The sequence below is a fragment of the Ixodes scapularis genome, unplaced genomic scaffold (assembly GCF_016920785.2).
Source record: "Ixodes scapularis isolate PalLabHiFi unplaced genomic scaffold, ASM1692078v2 PGA_scaffold3__209_contigs__length_174095766, whole genome shotgun sequence".
NCBI classification, from domain to species: Eukaryota; Metazoa; Arthropoda; class Arachnida; order Ixodida; family Ixodidae; genus Ixodes; species Ixodes scapularis.
In genome coordinates this window covers 9,085,455-9,110,984 of record NW_024609868.1, presented here as the reverse complement: position 1 = coordinate 9,110,984, position 25,530 = coordinate 9,085,455, and the positions used below count along the sequence as shown (strand labels likewise).

The window sequence follows — 25,530 nt, the reverse complement described above, 5'->3', positions numbered from 1 at the left end:
GCCTAGATTAGCCCAGTTTTCAGTGAAAGTGGAATGGGCACTCCCCCGGTATTTTACGGTAACTCATCTCTGTTTCCTAACCAAGTTTCTCTCGTTGAAAAAGCCCGAGAATTTACCCACACCCTCTTTCAAGGCTACAAAACTATCAACATCTTTCATTTTCTCTCCAGACTCAAAACGGAACTTGTTGACCACGCGTGGGTAATGGGTCGGGTTCCGCGTTTTCTGAGTTTATTTTTCGTCAAGCTCGGAGGGTGTTTGTTTTGTGCTTTTTTACTGTTATATCTGTTCCAACTGTTGCGACCGAGGAGTTCCCAAGGCAGCCTCAGGCAGGGCCAGGCGAAGACAGGGATCGCAAACTGACTCCAGGCAGGAACATCAGCAGGAGATGGGAGGGTCTCTCACGATTAACTCTGTTTAATTACATATATACAGGAGTTTCTACATCGTCGGAGAGCACCGAATGGGCAGCGAATAGGTTCTTTTATAATAAAATCGGTGTTCTGGAGCTGCCGTGCCATTGGTTGGTTAGTTCCGCATTCCCAACTTGGCCTCGACATCAGCCTCCTTCTCTCGGCCCCGATGCTTGGTCGTTGTTCTTCTCCGAATTGAGGGTGACTAGTAGGGTCTCGCGCACGATAGACTCAGACACAACAGACTGTCCATCTGTTCAGGGTCGGATTCTGTCTGGCGTTCTCGTAGAATGCAGATGCCGTAGACAGAACACACCGACGGCAACGTTCTCGTGGAAGGCATACGCAAGGCAGACGCCGTAGACAAAGCAAAGCGACGGGAACGTCGGTTCTGATGCCCTTGAGCCGAGGCCCAAAAGAAACGCTTCTCCGGTTTAGGTAGGACGTGCGAAAAGGGTTCGGATCGCATGCCAACCGTTTCGACGTTCGCTTGGTCGTCGTCCGCACCGGAATGCAAGGTCGATTGCAACACAACACGCTCGTCAAAATCTTCAACTGTCTTTTACTTTTTAGAGGGCAGCTCTTAGGCGCCCGTTCCCAGCATGAGCGGTGTTGCCATCGCCGTCAGCATCGGTGTAACCGTGAGGTTACGTGACCCTCCCCGAGGTCACATACCCCCCACCCCGTCCCCCCTGAGGTCACGTGACCCCCCCCCCCCCCCTGAGATCACATGACCTCAGGGAGTCACCTATCCTTCACTACCCTTTCATCCTCCTCCTCAAGGGCTGCACTCTAATCCGGCGTTACAGGGAGTTGTAAACGGCTTCCTTTTTCTTTTTTCCAGGGAGGGAGGGAGGGAGGGAGGGGGGGGGGGGGGGTTGCGGCTGGAGTGGCATTGGCACATAAAAAATTAGAGTTCATCGGATAAATCCGAATTGACCTTAATTTCACCAACAAGCGTTTTTCTGAGTTTTTCGGATATATCCGAAAACAGGGAATGCTAGTAATGGGGCACCGCCTCGACTTCCCTACCACAACGACCTTGGTAAGAGAGGAGGTGGGGCCCCCCCCGTAATGAGTCCCAGTTTAACCTCAAGGACGTCCCCGCGAGCAACAAGAACCGTGTTCCTCTCCCTGAATCTTAATCAGACATACTGTGTTCAGTTAGACCCGCACACTTGCTCTGCAACTTTGTATCTGATATATCTGCTACTGCCTCTGTGAGGGCCTTGTGTATCTGCCTGTTCATTTGTGTTTATAGTCTTTCAAGTTGCATGGATATGTCAACTCTTACCTGAAAATTTTGTACAGTCTGCTTTGAGGCTTGCGAGTTCTTCTCCAACTCCTGCTTTACACTAGACAGCTCTTTCTCAAGGGAATTCATCTGCAATAAAAAATCTCATATGTTTAACAGGCTCGAGAGAGAAAAAAATCATAAACAACAAGCACAGCACACCAAATTCATTCCTTGTTAATCACATTTGTGTTTGTTACAAATGTGCCGTGTTTACTCATATAATGAATGCACCCCCCACAAAGGGTACCAATATTTTGACTTTTTTCTTCCCTCGCGTAATGAACACACCTTCAATTTCTGGCTCCGCGAGTCTCGAATTGCATCCAACTAGCTGCCAAGCCCACCAAGCCAATTTTCTTTTGCTGCCAAGCGGTCAGGCCAAGTCAAGCCACGTCAAGCCGCTCTCGTAATGGCTGCAAGTGCGCAGTTGCCCAAGTGATCAACCATGAAACCGAGCGGCGTGCACAGTTGACAAAGCTTGGGTAGAGGAATTGCCCAGCCCCGGACATTCTTCGCCTATCGGACGCATTGATGTCAACAAACATGCCGCCGTCTGTGGTCCGCTTTCAGACAGTGAAATCGTGAAAGTGGTTAGGCCTAAGAACGGTCGCGTCACTCTCTGTGCTGAGTGCGCTTCGTAGGGTGCTTTTCCTTTGGCAAAAGGCACGCCCAAAGCATCCTAAAAAGGTTTGAAATTTATAAAGCATGGTTGCTGTGGCGAACCTCTGACCAGCCGTGGGTGTGACTCCATCAGTGGAGACGTGCCACAGTACCTTGACGTGTCATATTGGAACCTAATTTGACATTTGCACGAAGTGTGCAAATGCAAAAATTTTACACCGCATAATGAATGCACCCCCCAAATATGTGTCAATTTTTCGGGAAAAAAGTCTATTCATTATGCGAGTAAATACAGTAATTTACCCAAATGGTGTGCAGCTTCTCTGTAGCTATATTGACCATTTTATGATCACATATTGCATCTGTATTGCTGTTAGATCTTTCAAAGTGCTACAATATGTAAAATATTTGATTAGCTAAAAACTCCAAGAACCAGCTTCCTAAAATTTTGACTCATTTTAAAAAGAATGGCAAAACCTCAAGGCCTGCAGGGCATTAAAATATTGGATGCCCAGTTGTGGCATACTTATTGCTTCTTAAAGAAACATAACTAAAAAGAAGCAAAAGAGAGAAACCTCTAAGTGAAAAAAAAAATGGCAAGCAAGTATATTTCTGGGGTATTTTGAGCTTTTTAGAACACCTATCGAGTGCTGCTGACGTCTGCGCATGAACTGAAAACAAATACATAGCTTTACATACATACTTTGTAGTGCGCTGTGAAAATATCAGTTGGCATCAAAAAGTTAATTAGCCATTTCCTCTGGCTTTCTTAATGGTACCTCTCTCCTCCTAATTTTCATTTCCAACATCTAACCGGTGCCCAAACTAAACTGATACACATATGGGTCCAGCCACATTACCAAGGAACACTGATAGCTTACACTTCGCCACTTTGGGATGAACTGACCTCCAAACTTTTGCATGCTGTAAACTTTACCAAGATAAAAAAAAAAAAAAAAAATGTTTACTATAGACATGTAGGGGCTCATTGGAACATTCATAATGACACTTGGGATACAATGATGAAAGTTCAAATTGAAAGAAAATATGAATGTGAAAAAATAATGTAGTAGCATCGACACCAACACAGCTAAGGTTTGATAAAGCCTCTTAGACCCCTTATTCACAATACTAAAGTCACTGGCAGCTTAAAGGGGCCCTGCAACGACGTTCTGACTAGTGTTTAGTTTGCACCGAACCTGAATGCACTGACCGTAGTAACTTAATAAATCTTTACTTTTCTCGAATTTCGCTTTATTAGAAATGTTATAGGCAAATTAAAATTACAAAAACAAGCAAAAAATAACCTCCTTCATGACATCCTTGGTCCTGGCTTGAGTGGCCGTGAACTAGAGGAGGGGTAGTGAGCTCAGTGAGCGCTCACAGCTGCAGCACTCCATATCAACGGCTCGAGGGGGTGCCGCTAAAGCATTTGCTGGATAGGCTGGATGAAGCGGGCGGCCAGAACGGCTCGCATTGCATTTGCTGCGCGACTAAACGCTAGTTCGGCATGACACTTCATTGCTTACAAAAAAACAGCAAACACGGGGTAAAGATCTGTTCAGAACAGGAGCCACTTTGCACTGCCATACCACCAAACGGCCAAACCAGAAGCCAAACCTGCTCGCCGAAGGCCTCTGGAACGCTCGGAACCGGTCGGATCCTCGAGCCCATACGACCACAGTGCTGCTGCGTACAGGGTGTCACAAAAGAAAATTTACACGGTCTTTTTCACCGCAAAAACAAACTAGGCATCGCCGAACACTCATTCTCCGCCCAAAGGTAGCGCTAGAGGTCACAACCAGATGCCAAAGTTTCAGCCCGATCCGATGACTTAATCAAAAGTTATAAGTTATTTTCTGAAAATTTCAATGGGAAAATGGAGCCCGTTTTTGCCCGTTTTCGGTTTTTGGTGCCCATAGAGCCCCATGTATTCGAAAACTCCGTCGGCCGCCATTTTCCCATTGAAATTTTTAGAAAATCACTTATAACTTGATTAAGTTATCGGATCGGGCTGAAACCTTGGCATCTGGTTGTGACCTCTAGCGCTACCTTTGGGCGGAGAATGAGCGTTCGGCGATGCCTAGTTTATTTTTGCGCTAAAAAAGACCGTGTAAATTTTCTTTTGTAACACCCTGTACATCCGGAACCTTTCCATGCTCACCGGTGCCCGATCCCACTACCCCTTTCTAGTATGCGCCACCTTTTCCACCGCTTGGTGACGGGTATGTCGACGGGTCATGTCTTGTTTCCGTCTTTACAAACTGCATTTGTTTCCTTTCTAATCTAAAATACTGAACAAAAGCTACTTTCATAAATAATTGAAACGGTTTGCAACACTTATATTTTGGATTTTGACTAAAAGAAAGCTTTTAGCGGCTCTGACAAGTAGTAAGGCCAGGACCAAAAACGTTTCGATGTCGTCACATATCACGCGCTTTCAGCGTGCCGGTCGCCCCCGTAGGTGAAGGAGGTTTTCGTATTGTCCAGCTAAAATACGACGCAATGATATTTAGTTACTCTCTCCACGCCCGCTGGCTTGCCCGAACCTCAAGAGATGGGGAAACCGCAAAAAAATGTAGACGCTTAAATATGATTGCAGAGCCCCTTTAAGAAACGCAGTGCGTGGCCTAGTTTGTTCACATTTCCTGCTTAGTGACTTGTTCCCCAGAGTTCGTCATTCAATGATGCAATCTTATTGACCGCCACACAATAATAAGATGCTCAGTGCTCACTACATTGTGCGTTTAAGGGGAGATGCGGGTTGAAAACAGGCAATATTTTGCAAAAAAATGTTTTGATTGGTTTTATGGTGCGTTAATTGTTATTTTTTAATCCTTACATTTTATGTGTAAAAATAATTAGTGCCGATTATGATCACGAAATTAGTCAAATACGCATTTGAATACCCCCAAGCAACTCCGAACAGCATGAATTTGAGCCATTTTTCTTTGTGTGGTTTTTCAAGTAGCGACGTCACCCGCCATCACATTTACGTTGACAAGTAGGCCTAGCAGTCTCCTCTCCATTGCAGTGCTCCGTAGCTTCAATTTCTCATGAAAATTTATTACCAAAATATTATTTTCTGCACTGCGAAAGAGTATTGCTAAACACACATGGTAACATTCAAACACATTTTTCTTTCTTGGGGGGCATCTTCACAGTTTGAGCACAAAATTTCTGCTCTTAATATTGTTCTATCACAACCAAATTTGGCCTGCATACACTTTAGAATATGTAGAATGCAACTATCTCAGTTTATTTGGAATGTATTTTTGTTTTTCTAATATTTATGAAAAATTTAAGAAATGTTTGCTCTCAAATTAAATGTCATTTTTACCATTTTTAATTAGTTTAAAATGGGAGTCACACATATTTTTGTTGTTCATTGCACTCAGTGGTTTAAAAGTTAGGTTTATTTTTTTTTATTTTTAGTTTAATTGACTAGACTTTTTGCCATGCCTCATTAGGGCACAAGACCATGCTTTTTTCGGCATGTACATTGCATTGAGAACCTAAACAAACAAGCTATATCAAATCTAACACCAGATTTATAAAGAAAAGATTAAGCATTATGAACTGCAAAATTTTCATTTTTAGTTTGCCCTTGCCTCCTTCCAGACTGGGGATGCACAGAAAAGAACAGTGCATGCATATCATCGTTAGTAAACCAGCTAGTCTGCATATTGTAAACAGAACCTGCAAGTTCCCATGAAAACTAACCAGGTGCTTTCCAAATTACTAAGAGACAGGATAGCCAAAGCAGCTTATGATGCCTTACCTGCTTGCCTTTCTCTGCCAACTCTTTCTTCAGCCTCATGGCCAATGCCTTGAACTTTGCCAGCATGTCATCTTTCTCCTTTAAAGAGCTAAGCAGCTCAGCCATCTTTTCAGATTCTTGCTCAGGTTCCACAGGTTCGGTCAGCGACGAATCCTCTGATATCTGTTCAGCATCCTTTGCCAGTGAATTCCACAACTGCTGAATGTCGCTTAGCACAGCGAGAAGTATGACAACGTTGTCGAACATGGCCTTGCTGAACACTCTCTCGAGGGACAATGGGCCATTTTCGATTTCATCGTAGGATTCTATTTTACTGGACAGAGCAGCGTGAACTGCCCCAGCTTCTGCGAGCATTGTAGCGGTATCAGCAGAGTTGTGGTCCTGAGGTTTGATAGCATAAGCCACAAGACGAGATATCAACTTCAGCGCTGTCATCTGAGCAGTATACCATTCATGACATGGAACAGAATCCTCATTGGGCAGACTGTCAGATTTAAAAATTGTGCAGAGTTTAGCACATTCCTTTTGAAGTTGGGTCACCTCATCCTTAGCAGCTGATAACTCAGATTCCTTATTGTCTATTTGTGTCCTGCAACCTTTATGCTCTTCCTCTAAGGTCGTCAGCAAAGCTTGAAGGTTTTCTGTCCGTTCAAGCTGGTCATCAAGCCTCGAATGGATCTCTTCAAGCAGCTTGGTCTTGGAGATGAGTTCAGCTCTAGTGGATGACAGTTCTTGTGACAGACCCTCTTGAAGGGTGTCTTTTTCCACAGAGGATGAAGAGAGACAAGTGCTCAATTTCTCAACATCAGCTTTGCTAGCCTCTAAAGAACTACTCAGCATCGAACATTCCTGCGTCAAAGCCAAGTTAGCCGCTCGCAGAGATGCAACTTCTTGCTGAAGCAAAAGCAACTGTTGCTTAGCATCTGTGAGGTCGTCTGCATGTAAAGAAAGATCTTTTCCTTTCTGTGAAATTTCTTCAACCAGCGTATCATTGCCATGTTTCAGGGATTTCACAGTCTCTTCAAGATGTTTGATTTCGTTGTCATACTTAGATGTCAGCTCACTAGTGGCCCTTACATTTTGTGACCCCATAGTGTCACACTGTAAACGAAGCTCCTGAATTTCAACTTGTGAAAACTCCAAGTCAGCTTTCAACTTTGCGGACTGCTCATTGGCTTTTTCAAGCTCCGATTGTAAGCGTTTTAACATGCTATCCTTTTCTGCAATAAGGCTAGCCTGGTTTTTGGCAATACTGGCTTGGTCAACAGAGATTTTCTCCGAAAGCTGGCTATACTTATTCTCCAACTCACTATATCTAAGGTGCATGTCATCAAGCTCTTTTGATACACTTTGAAGTGCTTCGTCTCTATCACTAAGGTTTCGTGAGCTGTCTTCAAGCCTTTTCTCAAACTCTGCAATCTGGAGAGTAGTTTCTGCTAGCACTTCTTCTGCTCTTTGCTTTGCCAAAGCAAGTTGCTCATTGCTTGCTGCCAAATCCCTGTTAAATTTCTCTTTCGTGATCTTCTCCATTGCTAGTTCCTCTTCCACAGCTTGCTTTTCAAACTGAAGCAGATCGACCGAGTTTCTGCTTGCTGTCAACTGTTCCTGAAGACCTTCAACTTCCCTTTTCAAGGCTTCAAACGCCTCGTCACTCACGGTGTCATCCTTGCTCTGCTCGCCCTCTTCGCAGGAAGGAGCACCAAATTCGCAGGAATCGTTCAGCACCAAGGTTGCTCCTGTCCCCGGTGGCAGACCCTCCACATGTATGTCCACCAAGTTGCGCTCAGCTGTTTCCAAGACGAGCTGGCACAATCTATAAAATTCTCTTTGCAGTTGGACCACTCTTAATTCAACATCACTTTCCGTACATCTCCTCAAAGTATCTTGGGCTTTCAAAGTACAGAGCGCCATCTCATTCAGGTGACCGCGCAAGGTTTCGAGTTCTTTGAAAGACTGTTGGTCCCGTGTTTCTGCATCTTCAAGTTCGTGCTCCAGCTTCTGTATGTGAAGTCGGTCATTCTCAAGGTCAGCCTCGAGCTGTCCCGCCTGCGTCTTCAGCTTGTCGCATTCCTGGTGAAGTTCCTTGGCTTCGTCTTCAAGGAAATGTTGAAGGTCCTTGACCTGGTTGAGCTCATCAATGATATCCTGTTTCTGATGCATGGAATCATTCAACTGCTTCTCCAGGAGGGACACCTTTGCAGCAGAACTCTGAAGGTTCTGAAGCAGACTCTTGTCGCCTCGTCTTGCCACATCCAGCTGTTCTTGTAGCTCCGACATCTCATCGCGAAGCCTACTGACAGCTTTCTCCAGGTCTGAAACTTTAGAAAGAAGCTGCTCTCTCTCACGCTTTAAATCCTTAAGTTCTTCCTCGTCTGCATTCCGATTGTCAACTGCCTCCTGCGACTCAAAATCCAAAGGATCTTGGCCGCCTCTTGAAAGCCTCTGTTCCGCCGATGCAAGAGAATTCCTAAGGTTTTCTATGAGCTTTGTAGACTCCAATTTTTGAGCGGTTGAAACCTCCAGCTGTTGCATTAGGCTTTGGTGAACCTCAGCATTTTCTGCAAGTTTCTCTTCTAGTTGCTGCACAAGGCACCGCTGAGTTTGAAGCTCCTTTGTGGATTCTAGTGCAATCTCAAGGTCAGAAGCGAGTCTTTCCTTCGCAGCTTGCACGACTCTCAGCCTTTCTTGCAGGTCGTTGACGCAAAGTTGCAGCTGAGTGTTCTCATTGACAGCCTCCGAAAGCGATTTTTCCAGACTGCTGTTGTCGTCTAGAATTTTCACAAATTCCTTCTCCTTGGCTTCTAGTTCTTCCTTTGCCTGGTACAGGTTAGAGACCTGTTCCTCAAGACCATGCTTCTCCTCCTGCAGCAAGTTGCATTCATTCATTTTCATATCACGCTGGTTCTCAAGGCACGACCTTTCCTCCAACAGTGCGGACAGCTGCTCTTGAAGGCTGCAGACTTCCTCGTTGGCACTCTGCACTTGTTGCATTAAGGCCTCCCTGGAAGCGTTAGCAGAATCCCGATCTTGCTTCAGCATGTTGCACTGTGATAGCAGCTCCTCAATCTTTTGCTTCATGTGCCCCTGTGAGATCTCTATCCTAGCTTCAGATTCAGCCGGAAGTTTCTCCTGCTCCAGAGTGGCGAGACGTTGCTGCAGAGCAGTCTTTTCCACTTCTAGCTGTTTCTGGGATTGAAGCACCTCTTCCATTCTAGCATGGCAAACCTAGAAAAAGATATATAAGAACTATTTTTAAGACCTTTATTGAATTACTAATGAAAAACATTACAACTAGCAGAAATTAAGTGCCAAAAATTTTTCATAAAGTTGCAAACAAACATGCACCACAAAAAAATCACTCATTCAGTGTTTCTAGGTAAATATTTATAGAAAGAAAAGCATGAAGATATCATCCACTCCAGAAAATTCATGAGATCTCAGAAGGGATTCACTCAAGCAGTTACTTTCAGATTAAGATAATATGTTAGGGTTTTAACCTCAGTAGACTAGAAAGAAATGCTAGGCAATGTCACTATTTTACTGATATTGCAGTGTAGTGGTGACCACAATAAGCATATGGGAAACAAAAATACTGTTACAAGTAAGCTTGTGAAACTTTTTTTTTTACAACTGTGATTTGCCAGCTGACTGTGTTGAAATGATAAAGTAAAAATTGATAAAGTAGTACAAAGAGGAACTGGCAGCACATGCATGAACAAACATATGCAAGTCACTGCATGTACCAGTGTACTGGACAACAGCTTGAGCCACTTAGCCAACAGCTGCCAGGGCAATGGCAGCAGAAGGCTTAGGCTGTAATGGCAGCTAACGCAAGTAGCTGCTGCTGCATGTTTCCCCAAAACACGTCACAATTTTTTTAGTCAACAAAAATTATTGTTTGCATCAATCGATAAAATAGCTTGTGACAACATTCTTAAAGTCAACGAACAGTGCCAGGGAACACGAGCTAGCCAAGTCCGTAATCTGCAAGTATATGTTTCAACGTCATCCGTGTAAAATTATTTGCTCTCATATCCGGAAAGACTGTGACCTATCATTTTTACTACTTATCTCTTTCCCTGGAGCGGGATTGATTGAATACTTTATGGTAGAGGCATGCAGATAAACATGAGCAAACGAACTAAAATTCAGCAGAGATAAACGTAAGAGCCCTAGCAGACACAGTATACAGTGAACAAAATGCTAACAAAACACAAAAGGAAAACAAGTGCATGCAGTCTCAAAATATCAGACTTCCATGTTTGCCGTTGCATTTCATCAGTTTCAAGTTCACCATTATTAAACTAGTAATTGGCTTGTCTCCGGCTCATTCCTTACTTCAAGGCAAATCTCTATGAAGTCTTCAAATGGCAAGTGAGAGTTATCTTTTGCAACACTTAGGCATCAATGCATCATGCACTTATGGTCAAGACAAACCTAAGAATGAAGAGGAGGAAACAAAAATACCTTGTTGTCAAGTTCCAACTTCTTAAACTCCTCTCGTAGGCACTCGGTTCCCTGAGTGTAAGCAGCCATCTTGGACTCTGTACACTCCAATTTTTCGAGGCATTCTTGGTATTTTCTGCGCCATTTGACTAGATCTTCGTTAGAAGCTGCGAGTTGGTCTTCCAAAACCTGCAGTCAAGTGGCCAACTTATCAAGGAGTTTTCCATGTGATAAAAAAATCATAAGCCTCATACATTTCTGGAGTCACTCGTCAAAGACACCTGTACCGCTTGAAAGACCCACGCTAAATCATGGCATCACACCAGTAAGCTATTACAACTCCTACAGCCCCACAGCAAACAATGTAAATGCATACAAGAAGGAATGTGGTATGGGACCCAGTATAACATAAAAGCAAGGTCTCATATGATTGTGACATGCTAAAGATAAGCTGCTATGTTAAATATGTCAAAGGGGCCGTGCAACAATGTTTAGACTTCAGTCAAATAATTGTGGCAGTTGTTCCTATCACGTCTATATCAAAGAACTGAGAACAAATTTTGCATAAGCACGTTAGTTCTCTAGAAAAAAAAAGTAAAACAATTGATGTTTTCGGCGCCTCCGAACCACCCTCAACTCTTACACCTTCTTCCCCGTCAAGCGCAGTGAAGTGCTAGAAGGAGGAATAGTTACTTATCACCTCGGGCATATGGCACCACTGAAACTGAGTATAGCACAACTTTTCGATGATACCAGGTTTCTGACGCATTTACTCATGTTGAAACAACAATATCTATCAAATATAGCATTAGATTGAGCACATAATGGCACATCTTGCCAACTTATTACATTATACCCATTGCGCGTCACGCCTTAGTTACCATGGCCGCCACCCGATGGTAGCAAAATCGCAAAATATTCCTGTTCTTTTTTTAATGCGAAAGCGTTAACTGTCTCATGAAGCGAGCTGACGTCATCAGTTTGAAGCGCGAAAACGGCTCCTAGTTGCCGCAATCGCCTTCGGTTCCATTAGCTGGTGCACGTCGACAGGGCTCCCATTGGCCGCTGCGCCATGGCCTCCAAAATCCCAAAGCGCGCGCACGCTAGTACGCAGCAGACAACAAAGGGAGCAGACGAGCAGACAACAAAGGGAGCGGACGAGCGGCTTGCATGCTTTCACATTCACAACTTAGGTGTACCTCTAGCTTTTTTTGCTATTATGCAACGGAATTGCTATATTTCAGAAGAATAGGCGGTTCCTTTCTTCCTTTTGGTAAGATAAACAATGTAAAAATTTAAAACTGCAAATTCTTTCAAAAATTGTTGCATCGCCCCTTTAATGCCCGTTCACACACTCCTTAGAACTGAGTGGCTTAAAGCCTCATAAAATCTTTTACGACGAGAGAACACACTGGCACGCTGGTGACATCTAAGCGGTGACCCTGCAACTGCATTTTACTATAGCGAAGGCTTTGTGGTATTTGTGAGGTCAAATGTATGTACCAGTTATGGTCGTTTATAACATTCACAAAAGTATTTTTAAGCCAAGAAAGAAAGAATGATAAACAAATAGAAAATATACGGGTCTGCCAAGTGTTCCAGTGCTACCGGATAGGTGGAGGCAGTGTGCTCTCTCATCTTAAGAGATTTAAGGGGTTTCAAGGTCTTAAAAAGTCACAAGTGTGTGGACGGGCCTTTAGAGGATTGAAGTCTTGGGTCACTCAGAGCAGTGGTTCTCAACCATCGATGTGTCAGGGACCCGTTGGGGAACCACCAAAGTGATGGGAGACCCCATGCCAGCGAGGGAAGGGTAAGAGGAGGGGAAAGTATAAAATAAAACAACTAATTGCAGTGTGAAGACGACATCTTTTACTGCTATAGACAAAAGTGAGAAGCAGCAAGTAAGAGCATGCTGCTTCTCACAAAAAAAAAAAGAGAGCATGCTGCTCTCTTTTTTTTTTTGTGAAACATTTTTAGGTTATGTTTTTAGATGAAGTGAAGCCACAAAAAGCGTAACCGCGAGTTGGTGGAGTTAGCACCCTTAACTCTACACACTCTAACACTAACTCACGACTAACTCCACTAAACACTTGGCTTAGCAGTAGTGCAGAAGGGTTTGGATTTGGGCTAGTTGGTTGAACATGTTTAGGGGTTAAAAGTGCTAAAAACGACAGACGAGTAGGAGAGACACACACCACAGAGCTCTGTAGAGTGTGTCTCTCCTACTCGTCTGACGTTTGTAGCACTTTTAACCCCTAAACATAGCAGTAGTTGTTTGGCACCACTAGCGCCAAACCAAAAAGGTTTCACGCAGCAACAGAATTGCAATACGTTTTTTTTCAAAAGAAAAGAGAGGGGGGGAACCCTAGCAGTTCAGCGGAACCCCATTGGAGAACCACTGACTTCAAGCTTTTGACGAATGTCGCCAAAGATTTCACTCACTGTATGCAGAGGAACAACTATGGTAGGTCAATTTACCACTTGCACAGCAACTGGCATAATAAGTAAACACAGGGATACATTAAGATATAAGCTTCAAAACTTGTCTATTCATTCTTAAGAGAAGATAGCTGTATCAAAAAACGGTAAACTATCAGGTGACGCCCGTGGAGGTGTACGGTTCCTCGCCCATTTCTTCCAGCATCAACACCTTTTTAAATCACAAAAACCATAAATCTGTATTGTACAGGCTTTTGTACACCAACATGATAAATGAAAAGTCACTAACTCAAATAAATATTTAAGAATTATTGAGTGAAGAAACTATGGCATGAGGGCTCACCTGGAAAGACTCAAACTGCTTTTCTTGAGCACCTTGAAGGGACAGGTAAGCTTGACGCAGCTCTTCTGTTTCCTTCTGTTCTGCTTCCAGTGCCTCGCAGCGGCTGAGCAGTTCCTCATTGACCTTATCCCTTTCATGACACCTCTTGTTAAGATCTGCAATAACACAAACATCTGTTAAAACCTCCACAATGGTTAGGCTGTTTTACTATGAAAGATACCTCTGGCCAAGTGCAGCACAGAATTTAGCGCAAACTGCCAGAATGAAAGCCCAGAAAATAGAAGAATCTTCTGGTTAGCCTCAAAACAACAGCTGATGACTTGCTGAGACTCGGCCCTGAGGAATCTAAGACTGTCAATTAAATCCCATTCGTCTGCGTGCCTCCAATGGATTTTTTTTTTCTTTTTTTTTTACTTCTTACTGGCTTCTGGTGCTTCCCCGGATTTATTTCAGATTCCACGGCAAATAGCTTAACATACCATCACATCTTGCCTTGGCCTTCTGAAGTAAAGCTAGCTGACGTTTGACTTGCTTGACTAGGTCCTCTCTGGAGGCTTCTTCAACCTGAAATAGTCATGCAATGTATGCATAAAGGTTAGCTAAAGTAGCATGAATGTTTCATCCAATATGAATGCTTCATAACATACAGAGATCAATTACCGTAAAATACCAAGCATGCACCCATTCCGCACTAAGCACACACTCCCAAAATTTGAAACATCTGAAAAAATGGTGACCTCACATGCACCCATCCACTATTTTTTTGCGATTATCTTTAAATTTTTAATGGGCACTTGCTACGTATTTTGCGTTGAGCTTCACTGCAAAGTAATGAAGCTCGCAAACATGCAATGGTGAGAGGCAGCAAGGAGGCATGCAGCAGACATGATAATTAAGTGATCTCATCAGGAGTACAAGATCCTGTCTTATCATACAGCCGTCATCGTACAATTTTTGCAATGTTTTCTCACGACTTTTACCCCCTGATATTGCGTCGCTGTCTTGAAATTTAGACAATGCTGGCGATCAACCCGCCAGAGCATCACCGGCCAGCGCAGTTGACAAGCAATCTCTACACTTCGTTTCATCTTAATTTAAAGTGCAGCCGACACTACGAGCCAACAGGACCAACCAAACAGCTTCAAGGCGTGATGTCATGGCGTTTGTTTATCTTCTTTTACGTGTTCTTTCATTGACTAGACCAACCAAGTGCAGAGAATGCCAAGTTACTTCCACTTTTAGTTTGCGTGTTCGCGGTTGTATGTGTTCGAGCCTTTGATAGTGTTCTTAAATAAAATAAAACAAACGATATAAGGAAGTAGAGACGCTGCGAAATAGATTTGTACCATTTTCCTTTCCTCCTACTTCTTTGAATATTAGAGTTGACCAATAACAAGATATTTCAATTTTTTGCTTTGCTTCAGCCTATTTTGGAACAGGTGGGGCGCAATTCTTAGCCAAAATAGCACTTTGGTGCAAAATGTAGCAGACTTTCGTTCATGGTGCAATTTGGTGCAAATGGCACAGCGCTTCCATCAATGCAATGGGGCACATTTCAGGTTGTAGACCACAGGTTCCTAAGCTCTAACATAAGCAATAGTGTGTTTTCCACTTTTCCTTAGGGAGTTTTTGTTTCCTAGTTTGCGTGACATATAGTGCTGATTTTTGAGGCTGTGCCCTGTCATTCTGCATCTATGTTCTGGATGGGCAGCCTATTTTGTGACACCTTACACATAATTTCAATGTAAACTTTAACCCACCGTTTCTAATATAATTTTTTGCATATGATAATGTATTAGTTAATCTAAAGGTCCAAAATGTAAATGGATGAAATAGTTTGGCAGTCCAAACTTGTTTGGCAAGATGACATTCTGCATTGAGTGTAGCTTAGACTAAAAATGACACATTAAAAATGCATCTATTAATAGGGAGTATCCACTGACGGCCATATTCGTGTGCGCTGCTGCTGAGCGCGTGCTGACGGCGAGCTTCCGTAGTCCTTTTGGAGCGTGCATTTAGCACCATCAAGGTTGCCGGTCTTAGCAGGCTATTAATGTGAGCTCGTTCTGAGCATGCGCTCTAAACATCGCCCTCAAATATGGCGTCCAGTGAATACCTCCTATTAATTCAGGTCACTGGCTCATACAACGAGTTGCACCGTGGTAATGATTCAAGTAAGCCAAAACCAACCAAACATGGCTTGCTATTTATTAACAGCAAGGTGAGAAAATATTTCAGTATAAAAAAATAGGCCTCTGAAATGCATATCCACCCAGAGCAGAGGTGATCTGTTGTGCCCTTTTCAAATCTACTTTCAATTGATAGTCAGTGCATAGTCTTGTCAGCCCTCATCCTTCATATCTTTTGCCCTGTTTAATCAATGAATTTGTATTAAGTAGTCCAACTTTCTATTCTATAATGCATACCCTAAAAATGTGATCTTTTTTTTAATTAGTTTTTAAAGATTAATATTTTGTAGAAAAATATGGGAACAACCAAGCACAGATTGCAGCAGGCAAAGTAAATATTATCCAAGGCATTGAATTTACAAAAGCTATATGTCGAGAAATTCCAGCTGCTGGAACAAAGTTATATTTTAATTCAGTGGGTGATACACAGCACAATGCAGGGGTGGGCAGATTTTTGCCACTGATAACAAGACACCCATTTTCAATGGTTTTCAGACAAGCTGTTCCATTGTAGCATGCCAGCATGCTAAGAGTCATTGCCAGTTCCAGTGGCATAGTCAACAGTGTTGGGTGGCAGACATTTTAATGAATGCTGCTTCGTCAAATCACTAGGGCTCACCTCGTTAAATGCAAATTACCAAATTTAATTTTTGTTACGGTAAAAAAACTAAGATGGGAAAATATAACAATAGGACAAAATAATGTTAAAGCTCATCAACTTGCATGTGTCTTCAGGGTGACTTATATTGTTGGCATCAAAAAGGGACAGTTCACTTTTTCAAACTGCATTACCCCTACTTTGACAAACACGTGCCACTGTTTCAGGCTCTCAATTTTTTTTTTTTCACAACTTGCATTAATATAGTTAGGACTTCATGTAATACCAACTGATCTGACATTTTGTATCATAATTACTTTCATACACTACATGTGCCAATATCGCAATTAATGTAAATTACAATACATGTACTAATGAAGTATTGTGAAATGCAGTCATGCAGTCTAACTATCCATATTTGTGGCATTTATGTGTTGGCATGCAACCCCGGAACAACCTATTTGCAGCAATAAATAAATATATCTAACACTACTCTGTAGATCATGAAGGCTAAAAAACATTGTACTACTTGGTGCATCACAGGAAAGAGCTAACCTCTGTTCCCTTCATTTGAATTAAAACATCACTGGCAGCATCATTAGACAAACGCAAATAAATGTATGCTACTGGAAAGAACCTTAGAACATAGCAATCAAATTCAATTTTCCTTTTTTTTTTTTTGTCACATACAGCATTGGTAATGGATGTGCAAAACCTAATGCCCAATGCCATACTTTACTTGCAACAACCAAATGCAAGGCAAAACAAAAACCTCCCCATCATTCAGCAAGACAGAGTGGAAAATGTATTTTTGGTAGAATTAGTTTGAAATGCTTTTAGAAGTTGAAGTTTTCCATGTCACATTTATGAAACACAGAATGCTACTGAACTGTCGCACAGAAGCAGTTCTTCTTTTATAAAATAAATATTACGCACTATCACCGTTCTGCCAAACAGCATTCGCTAAAATATGGTTTGGATAAAATGGTGTTCAATAAAACCATGTTTCATGAAATGGTTTGAATGAAGCAACATTCAGTGAAATGCCCTGCAGTAGGAGTAAACAAACAATGTATATCAGTGTAAGAACGCCTTGAGAGATCAAGCTCATCATCCAATTATTTCACTGTCCCTAGTGTCACTAACATACCTGTGTATCTACCATCATATGACCTTGACAAGCCCTGTCCTCTATTAAATCACACTGAGAATAACATAGCGCTGCCAACACACAATAAATTATGTTCTCCATTCCTCCATAAATAATTTTAAAAAAAAAACTTATTTAACAAGAAACACAGCCTTCTTTACAAGAGAAATTCGCTTCAAGACGGCAGGCGCGGCAGTAGAAAACTAAAGGAGGCGGAACTGCTATGATGTAGCTACCTGTCTAAGGGGTCGGCAAACAATACATGTATACATACTTTCGGGGAGTCCTGGAAGGAAACAGAAAGCGACACGGGAAAACTTTGGTTCTCACCCAGGTACTAGAAGATAAGGGTGGTCAAAAACATCCGTGTGGCTCGCCTCCCTTCCCCGCGCGCATATTAAACGGCCTTCAACAGATCCCCGAGATCACTCACCGATATTTTCGGATTCTTTTCCGAAGACTGATCTTGTAGTTTATCCATGTTCGTCCATCTGCGAATAAAAATGTGTCAGACCTAGATTCAGAGACACCTGAAGCCGACGCGACCAGGCTGAAAAGTCGGGAAAAATTATAGCGGAAAACGAAAGAAAGCTGGAAAGTACTACTACCGCAAATGTCTGCGCACCTGCCACTGAGACGGACGCGCTGACACGTATATAGGAATGGCGCGCCAACAAGGTAATGGATCCTTAGTACTTATTATTTCTTTAGTTATTTAGGGGCAAAGCAATTAAGGTAATTACTAATTTGTCAAATGAGGGCAAGGGACGAGCTCGGAGATGATCACGAGTCAGAAGCGGGATGGCGTGCTCTGTGCTCGAATAACACGAGTTATGAATGCATCCTGGCATTCTTTTCAGAACTGCATGGTTTCGTTAAACAGGTTGTATACGTACGTGAGAGTGAATAAAACTTAGATTAGATCCGTACTTAAAATTCACAATTACAACACAGCTGACGTTCCGAGCTGTTGAGGCACAGTGTCGTTGTTAGAAAGTGTTGCGCATCCACACTAAGCCAAAGTTAGCTAAACGCATCGCAAACTAATAAAGATGTAAATTAAACGCAAAAATATATCTAAATATATTGTAAATAGTACTTTAAAACAATTTAGTTTTATGTGTTCATAATAAAAGTAGTTTGGTGCGTTTATCAAGGAATTGGCAAAAAAAATATTTATAGTATGTTAACTTCTTGCCAAGAGAGGGCTCTGGGCACCAAAAAAGTGCGAAATGAGCGGCACAGGGCGCGCATTTGAATTGAAAAAATGCGCCGGCCGTGTGTGTCTCGTCCTCTTTCTGTTTTATTCTTTCTGTGGGCTTCGAAGTATACTTCTGCCAACACGCTCGTTAGGGATCCACTTATAAAGATACCACATATAACGATGTACCGTTTAATAGAGAGTTTTAGTAGATCGTGTTCAGAGGCGGATTTAGAGGGGGGAGGGGGGGGTCCGGATGTCCTGACCCCCCTCTTGATGTCTGCATGTGTAAAATTTAGGGCGTGAAACGAGGGAGAGGGGAAGGGGGTTCCTAAACATATGGTACGCTGACTAACACCTGAACCCCCCCCCCCCCCCCCCCCCTGGAAATTCCTGCATCCGCCCCTGATCGTGTTCTCAGACCACGCTAATCGTAGCGGGAGCTCGCGCTGCCACTTCGATGCATGCTCTGAAGCGCGCGCTCGTAGCGGTAGCGGGCCTTTGAAAAGGATCTACTAAAACTCCCTAGTAACGATCAGTTTATAGAGTTTCTAGACTAGAAACAATCAGTTTCTAGTTCAGATACAACGATCACCGTTGAAAAGATTCAATTTTCAGGCTTTCTGATTATCGTTATAAGTAGATTGCACCGTATATATACAGTAAAAAATTAGTCTCTAATGTTAATTTGGAAGAAGCATGTTGGTGAGACTAAGGGCGTGAAAGCTCAAGCTGCGGAATCCGTGGTTCATTCCTCTCCTAAGCGCCCCTCTTCTCTGTCCTCATTTTTTTTTTTTTTTTTGCGTATTTTTATTATGTATTAGAACCAACTAGCTCAATTCGCACTCTTAATACAGTCTAATTTTCTTTGCTTTATTTTGGTACAAGCTGGCTGCGCACGCAGGGCAACTTGTAACTGAAACCGAGAATCCACCCTGACGCTGCGCTCAAAGTGAAAGTCCCAAACCTTCTGTGATATCGCTCACTTGCGTCTTCGCTTAGTACTTAAATAGTAACAATTTCGACTTGGAGTTTCAAAGTAATTTTTAATCTTATTTTGACGTCCGTGACGCAAGTTCCTGAAGACGTGAAAATATTTTCAAATACGTTCTGACGTTATAACTGTAATAACAAAAACGGCTTGACACAACAAAAAGAACGACTTCATTAAACGTTTTGCCTCCCATGCGGGAATCATCTTCAGTAACGCAAAGAGCAAATGAAAGTCGCACGGAAAGTTCGGCTTTTTAGGCATGAAGTTGGTGTACACATAATAATAATCATAATGTCTTTATTGCACGAAGAAAATAGACATCATTACAAACAGGTCCGCAAAAGCACGTGAGTGCTTATAGGCGTGACCTGGCAACCAGCAGAGAAACTACTAACATCAAATACTGCGAAGCACAAAATAAGCAGAAAAACGAAATACTCTTGACCCGTACAACAATTTAAAAATCGTAGTTACAACCAGGGTGTCGAACCGGAACCGAACCTAACCGAAAACCGGAACCGAACCGGTATTTTTTCCGGAACTGAACCCGAACCCGAACCGTTATATTGTTATCGCGATGAACCCGAACCGGAACTGAACCGGAAAAAAAATAACGGTTACCGGCTCATGTCAAAACGGTTCGGCCACGCGCTGTTGACAATGAATGTGCTATCAATGCCATTTGTTTCTTAAGTGCCGTCAACTGACACACACCTCGCTTACATATTTTTCTTCTCCACTCAGTCTTAGGAATATAAACGCTGCATCCATGAGTCTTGACATAGGAACCAGTACTGCACTGGTCGCGGCTTGCACGGAAGAAAGAAAATGGAAAGGCTGTGCAAAAAAAAAAAAAAAAAAATCGCGTCACGGGATTTCATTTTTTTACAATCTCGTAAATCCTAAATGCTGCTGTGTGCTCATTTCATAACATGTTTCTAGAACGCGCGAGTTCTTGAAGCTTGCTTCCATCGGAATGAGAAAAGAAAAGCCTGTGGAGTTTGATAATAATGCATCCGGTTTCGCATAGGCACTTAGAAACTAACATATCTGTGAGACAGCGAACTCTTCTATTTTAATATTTATCCTATTACGTCCTTCTGGCGTTGCGTTCGGTGAAGTGTTTTTCATATTCCGTATCTTGTTTAATGAAGAGTTACCGAAGGCTAGTTCAAATAATGAAAGCTGTATTTTCTCGCCACTGTTCCTTCAATTGCTTACACGCCGAGGTGTCGGGATAGTTAGCGAGTTCTACTTGTAAGTGGGTTTGTAAGGAGGTCGCGGATTTTACAGCTACTGCGACGGACCCAATTAGGTGAAGTCCGAATGCGTAAGCCTCGGTGAGGTAACCTTTGAGTGCACATAAAGAAACCATCCCTGGTAGAAATCCCTGAGCCTTACACTACGATGTATCCCGTTTCGTATGTGCTGATTTCAGATGTTTTATTTGTAATTTATTTTGATGTTGCAATTTGTAATTTATAATTTCCGAACCGGTTCGCGAACCGGTTCAGCGCCCCGAACCGGTTCGCGGATCGAATTAATCGAACCGGAACTGAACCGGCACAAAATTAATTTACCTGAACCTGAACCGTAACCGAACCCGTATTTTTTTCGGTTCGACACACTGGTTAGAACACCAATTTCTAAGCTCTTTTTTTATTACTTTCAACGACTGTAGATTTAAAAGTTCATTTGGCAACAAATTAAAGTAATGGGGGACGTAAAAAGACCGAACTCGCTTTCCGTAATTTGTGTAGACTCTAGGGAGGGCGAACCGCTCTATTTTTCTCAAAAAGGTAGGTACACGAAGTTCATGCCTAAATAGCTGAACTTTCCGTGTGACTCTCATTTGCTCTTTGCGTTACTGAAGATGCGAGGCGAAACGTAAATTGTTATTTTTGTTGTGTCAAGTCATTTTTGTTATTACAGTTATCATGTCTTCGCCTGGCTCCTGTAGTATTTTTGCACGTTTTGACGTCCCCCCTTCACAATATTCTTGAAAATATTTTGACGTCTCAAACTTAGAACTTTAGAGCGAGCTTCGGATTCCGCACCAAAGTTTGTCTGGACTGGGATGCAATCAAAAGTGGCATTAAAATATATATGTATATAGTACACAAATCACCTTGTTTGCAGGTAGCGTCGCGGAGCGACCGTTCGACACGCATTTTTCGAAAACAAATGTCGTGCAGTCGGCTGCTGTTCTTAAAGGGGCAGTGGAACAATATTCAATAGGAATGTTTTTCACTTTACACGAGCTTACTGGCACTATACTCCGCGACAACTTTTCTTGGCAATGCAGTGGAAGGTACAGGCCCGCGTCCCCTCTCCCATTTTGAGTGTGCGCGGGCTCTCCTCCTCTCCCCGGATGTGGGGAGAGGAGGAGAGCCTGCTTACACTCAGAATGGGAGAGGGGACGCGGGCCTGTACCTTCCACTGCATTGCCAAGAAAAGTTGATACTCGCACGCAACGCCACTGACCAAGAAACTCCTTTGTTTCGCTGTAGTTTCGAGAGCAAAACCGAGTGCTTTCATTCAATCTCTCCTTCGCAAAACCTGATGACGTAGCTGGGCGGTAGCAGTACCGCCCAGTGACGATATTTGAATGCGGCTCATAGATTGGACTCGATTTGGGCTCGTGATAATCAATAGCTCGAGAAGCATTCGGGTAGTGCCCTGCGTCCAATCGCTGCGCTTGTAATCAAGCACAGGAGTCCGCGGACGAAAACAACTACGACCCCGGTGAAGAAAAGCTTCGCATCAAAGAGCAATACAAGCATCGCCTGTGGGAAAGCCTGCTCCCGGATCCAGATCCCCTTCCAGGGGGATTAGGACGAAGAAGACGAGTAATCCTCACTCGCATACAAGCCAACGCCAATCCCACTCCGGCCCGGATTGCCCGGTGGGGTAAAGGACAATCAGGCACATGCGTAAAATGCAACGGAAGAGCAAAGGCGGACACTGTCCACCTTCTATGGAACTGTTCATACTACAAGGACTTGAGGACAAAGCACAAGCCCACAAACATCACATCGCTGGAGGAATGGGTGCGCCCACCTCCAAGACCACCAGACAACGTGAACATCCTGAAGAGTCTCTTGGACTTAACTTTGAGGCAAAACTCGATGTTCACATGTAGTGTATATAGTATGTAGCAGAGTGCCAAGAGTGTCCAGGTCGCCGTCACCACCGACACCGCCCTTATTCCTCATCCCTTAGTTTATGGCCAATAAACGTTTTCAATCAATCAATCCAATCGCTGCAATGACGACAACAGCCGAACCATAACAATGCCAGGAACTCAGCGCGTGTCTTGTGCCCTGCCAACCCCAGCGCATAGCTATGATCAACATTGGCGGCATATAATCGGCTCCAGATCACGTGGCCGCTTGTTCTGGCTGCGAGTTGAGGGAATGAACTCCGCTCGTTTTTTTTTTTAATTTTTTTTCTGCGACTTCGATTGCGTGTGGTGAAAAACGACCGGGTATTTCACAGGTCATTAACGTCAGGGATCCGTTCTAAGCGGTATTTGCGCAAAATACAAAAATCGTTGCATCGCCCCTTAAGACCTTTAAATAATTGAAATGAAAAAAAAAAAAAAACTTTTTGAGGTACATACATTAGCTATATCAGGCCGCACGTAACGTTTGCTTGGTTGTGCCCGGTTTTGCTTAACATTACAGAATGCAGCACCACCACTGCTTTCTATGAAAGGGGGATCGGTGGTCGAGTGCGCTAGCGCACACCGGCTCGGAGCACGTGGAGCGAAAGCTCGCGTTGCAGAATCCAGGTATCCTGGGTTAATTTCCCACCTCTGCCCGTTTCTATCTAAAAAATTGGGTTGTGTGTGTGTTTATACAGCCTATAACTTGGTCTGCCTCACAGGGGCGACGAGTATCCCAGCTGTAGATGAGAAATTTAGCCAGTGCGCTACAGCCGCTAGCCTGGGGTCTTTAACGTGCACCACGCACAACGTTGATCACGCAGTAGTGATACACGACCGCACGCCGGTACGATGCTCATCCAGATCGAAGCGGGCAGGGGTGGGGCTCGAGCCCAGGATCCCTGGGTTCTGCAGCGCGAGCTTTCGCTCCACGTGCTCCGAGCTGGTGTGCGCTAGACCACTCGGCCACCGATGCCCCCCCCCCGTTTCTATGTGAATGAGCATCGTACCGGCGTCCAGTCGTGTATCACTACTGCGTGGTGCACGTTAAAGACCCCAGATAGCCGTTCTACTGCACTGGCTAAATTTCTCATCCACAAGTGGGAGACAAGTCGCCCGTTGATGAAGACTAAGCTATATAAACATACACACATCCCGATCTCTTCTTGCTTTCTATGATTAACGTGTTTTATATGAACAAAGGAGCTGAATGGCCGTGTCGTAAAATTTGCAGTTGATTGGAAAATGCGTGTATCTCGTACAACCGCGCCAGAACTTGTGCTCTTTTACACCGGTCGAAACATCGAGGAGGCAATGCTTGCATTCAGAACCTTTTTATTTAACATGCCGATCGTTTCGTAGTTAATCCGCTCGTTATACACTTACCAAAAAAAAAAAAAAAAAAAAAAAAACTAAATTAAACAACGAACTTACGAAACGCGGTTGAAACGTGTCCCTATCGTTTCGTCGAAACTCGTTTTGTGGAATTACTTTTCGTGAACAACTTTCGATGGACACATGTTCCATGGCATGGACACACGTTTCGTCGACACTCGTTACCCGAATTACACCCTGTAGGGACATTTCGTCACGCGTGTATCACCGGAATGCGCGTTAGCACCCCCCCCCCCCCCCCCCCCCTCCGCCTCCCCCGCCCCTCAGTGCTTCGCGGCGCGGCGGAAAATCACCTGACAGTGTCTTGCCGCTTATTACAGAAAAAAAAAAAAAAAAAAAAAAGGTTAATCTGAGGCCGGTGACAAATCGAGAACGAAGTGGAAGCTCCTCCGACTTATTTCCACTTCAGCGGAGCGAACGGTGGAGAGAAGGTCGCCTCCACTTCAGCGTTCGCTCTGATAAAGTAGAAAGAGGTAAGGGGAGCTTCCACTTCGTTCTTGACCTGTCAGCGGCACCCGTGGCGGCGGTCCGTCGCGACACCCCCGCTCTCGTGGCCCGCCGCGACTCCACCCCCCCCCCCCCCCCCCCCTAGCTCTCGTGGTCCACCGCGACCCCCCCCCCCCCCCCCCCCCCCCACCCCCTTTTCTCTGCCCAGCTGCACCCGGGGCGGTCCCCCCTCTTCCTCTGTGACAGCTGGTCGATGAAACAACCTGTCGATGAAACGTCGTTCGATGAACCGATTGCCAACGGTTAAAAACGGCTGGAGTCAATGCAATGTGAGACTGCAAGCATCGGCCATACTACGAAGACGCGCTCGCACGATATGGAGGCACAAAAAGCGTGTCAAATTTCCCAGTGTTACGTAGTGTGTGCGCTTACATTTGTTACGTGCAGGCAAGGGAGAGGAATACCCAGCTCGCCTTTGTTGTAGATTCAATATTTAAGTGAGACCCGTGCCGGAATGGCATGCGAGCTCAGAACATTCCCACAGGGCGTGTTACGTCCGACGGCACGCGCGCTGAATAAGACATTCCCACTGCCTATACAAGGACCGAGACGTCTTAGGCACGCCACAAATGAATCCGTCAAAACATCAACACAACACCAGCACCATCAGAAACTGAACAGAACGAAACCACAAAACGGCTACCACCACTGCGACGGCTGCATTGAAGGGTGACGTCGAAATAATAAATTTTGACATTTTACGGAACTGACGTCCCAAACGTCGAAATAATTTTTGAGATATTTTGCTGGTGGACGTCGAAATAGTCAGTGCCTAGTAATTACCATGATTGTCTCTCTCTCTCTCTCTCTCTATATATATATATATATATATATATATATGAGAGTAAACGTGCTTCAAAGCTTTTAGTTGAGTTTTATATATCGGTCGACGTTTCGGTCTGAGTCAGGACTGGTTTGTATATATTATTTATTGATACTAGCTACTATCTCCTTCGGGAGATATGGTGGGGGAGGGGGGGTACATAATGT

The 25,530-nt window shown here is 43.8% G+C and overlaps 1 protein-coding gene across 3 annotated transcripts in view; it reads right to left on the bottom strand.

The window, feature by feature from the left end:
- Positions 1-18,267, bottom strand: part of LOC115309509 (GRIP and coiled-coil domain-containing protein 2) — a 47,174-nt gene extending 28,907 nt beyond the window's left edge. For 2 of the 3 annotated variants that reach the window (XM_029967757.4, XM_042292238.1), the window contains exons 1-7: positions 18,174-18,258; positions 17,711-17,768; positions 13,820-13,904; positions 13,341-13,495; positions 10,580-10,747; positions 6,113-9,337; positions 1,708-1,797 (exon numbers count right to left, since the gene is read on the bottom strand). In XM_029967757.4, the coding sequence (XP_029823617.3) occupies positions 1,708-1,797; positions 6,113-9,337; positions 10,580-10,747; positions 13,341-13,495; positions 13,820-13,904; positions 17,711-17,758 (3,771 nt within the window). In that variant the 5' untranslated portion in view covers positions 17,759-17,768; positions 18,174-18,258. Of the gene's footprint in view, positions 1-1,707; positions 1,798-6,112; positions 9,338-10,579; positions 10,748-13,340; positions 13,496-13,819; positions 13,905-17,710; positions 17,769-18,173 lie in introns of all 3 variants that reach the window. The other variant, XM_042292239.1, reaches the window with a different exon arrangement.
- Positions 18,268-25,530: the final 7,263 nt, after the last annotated feature.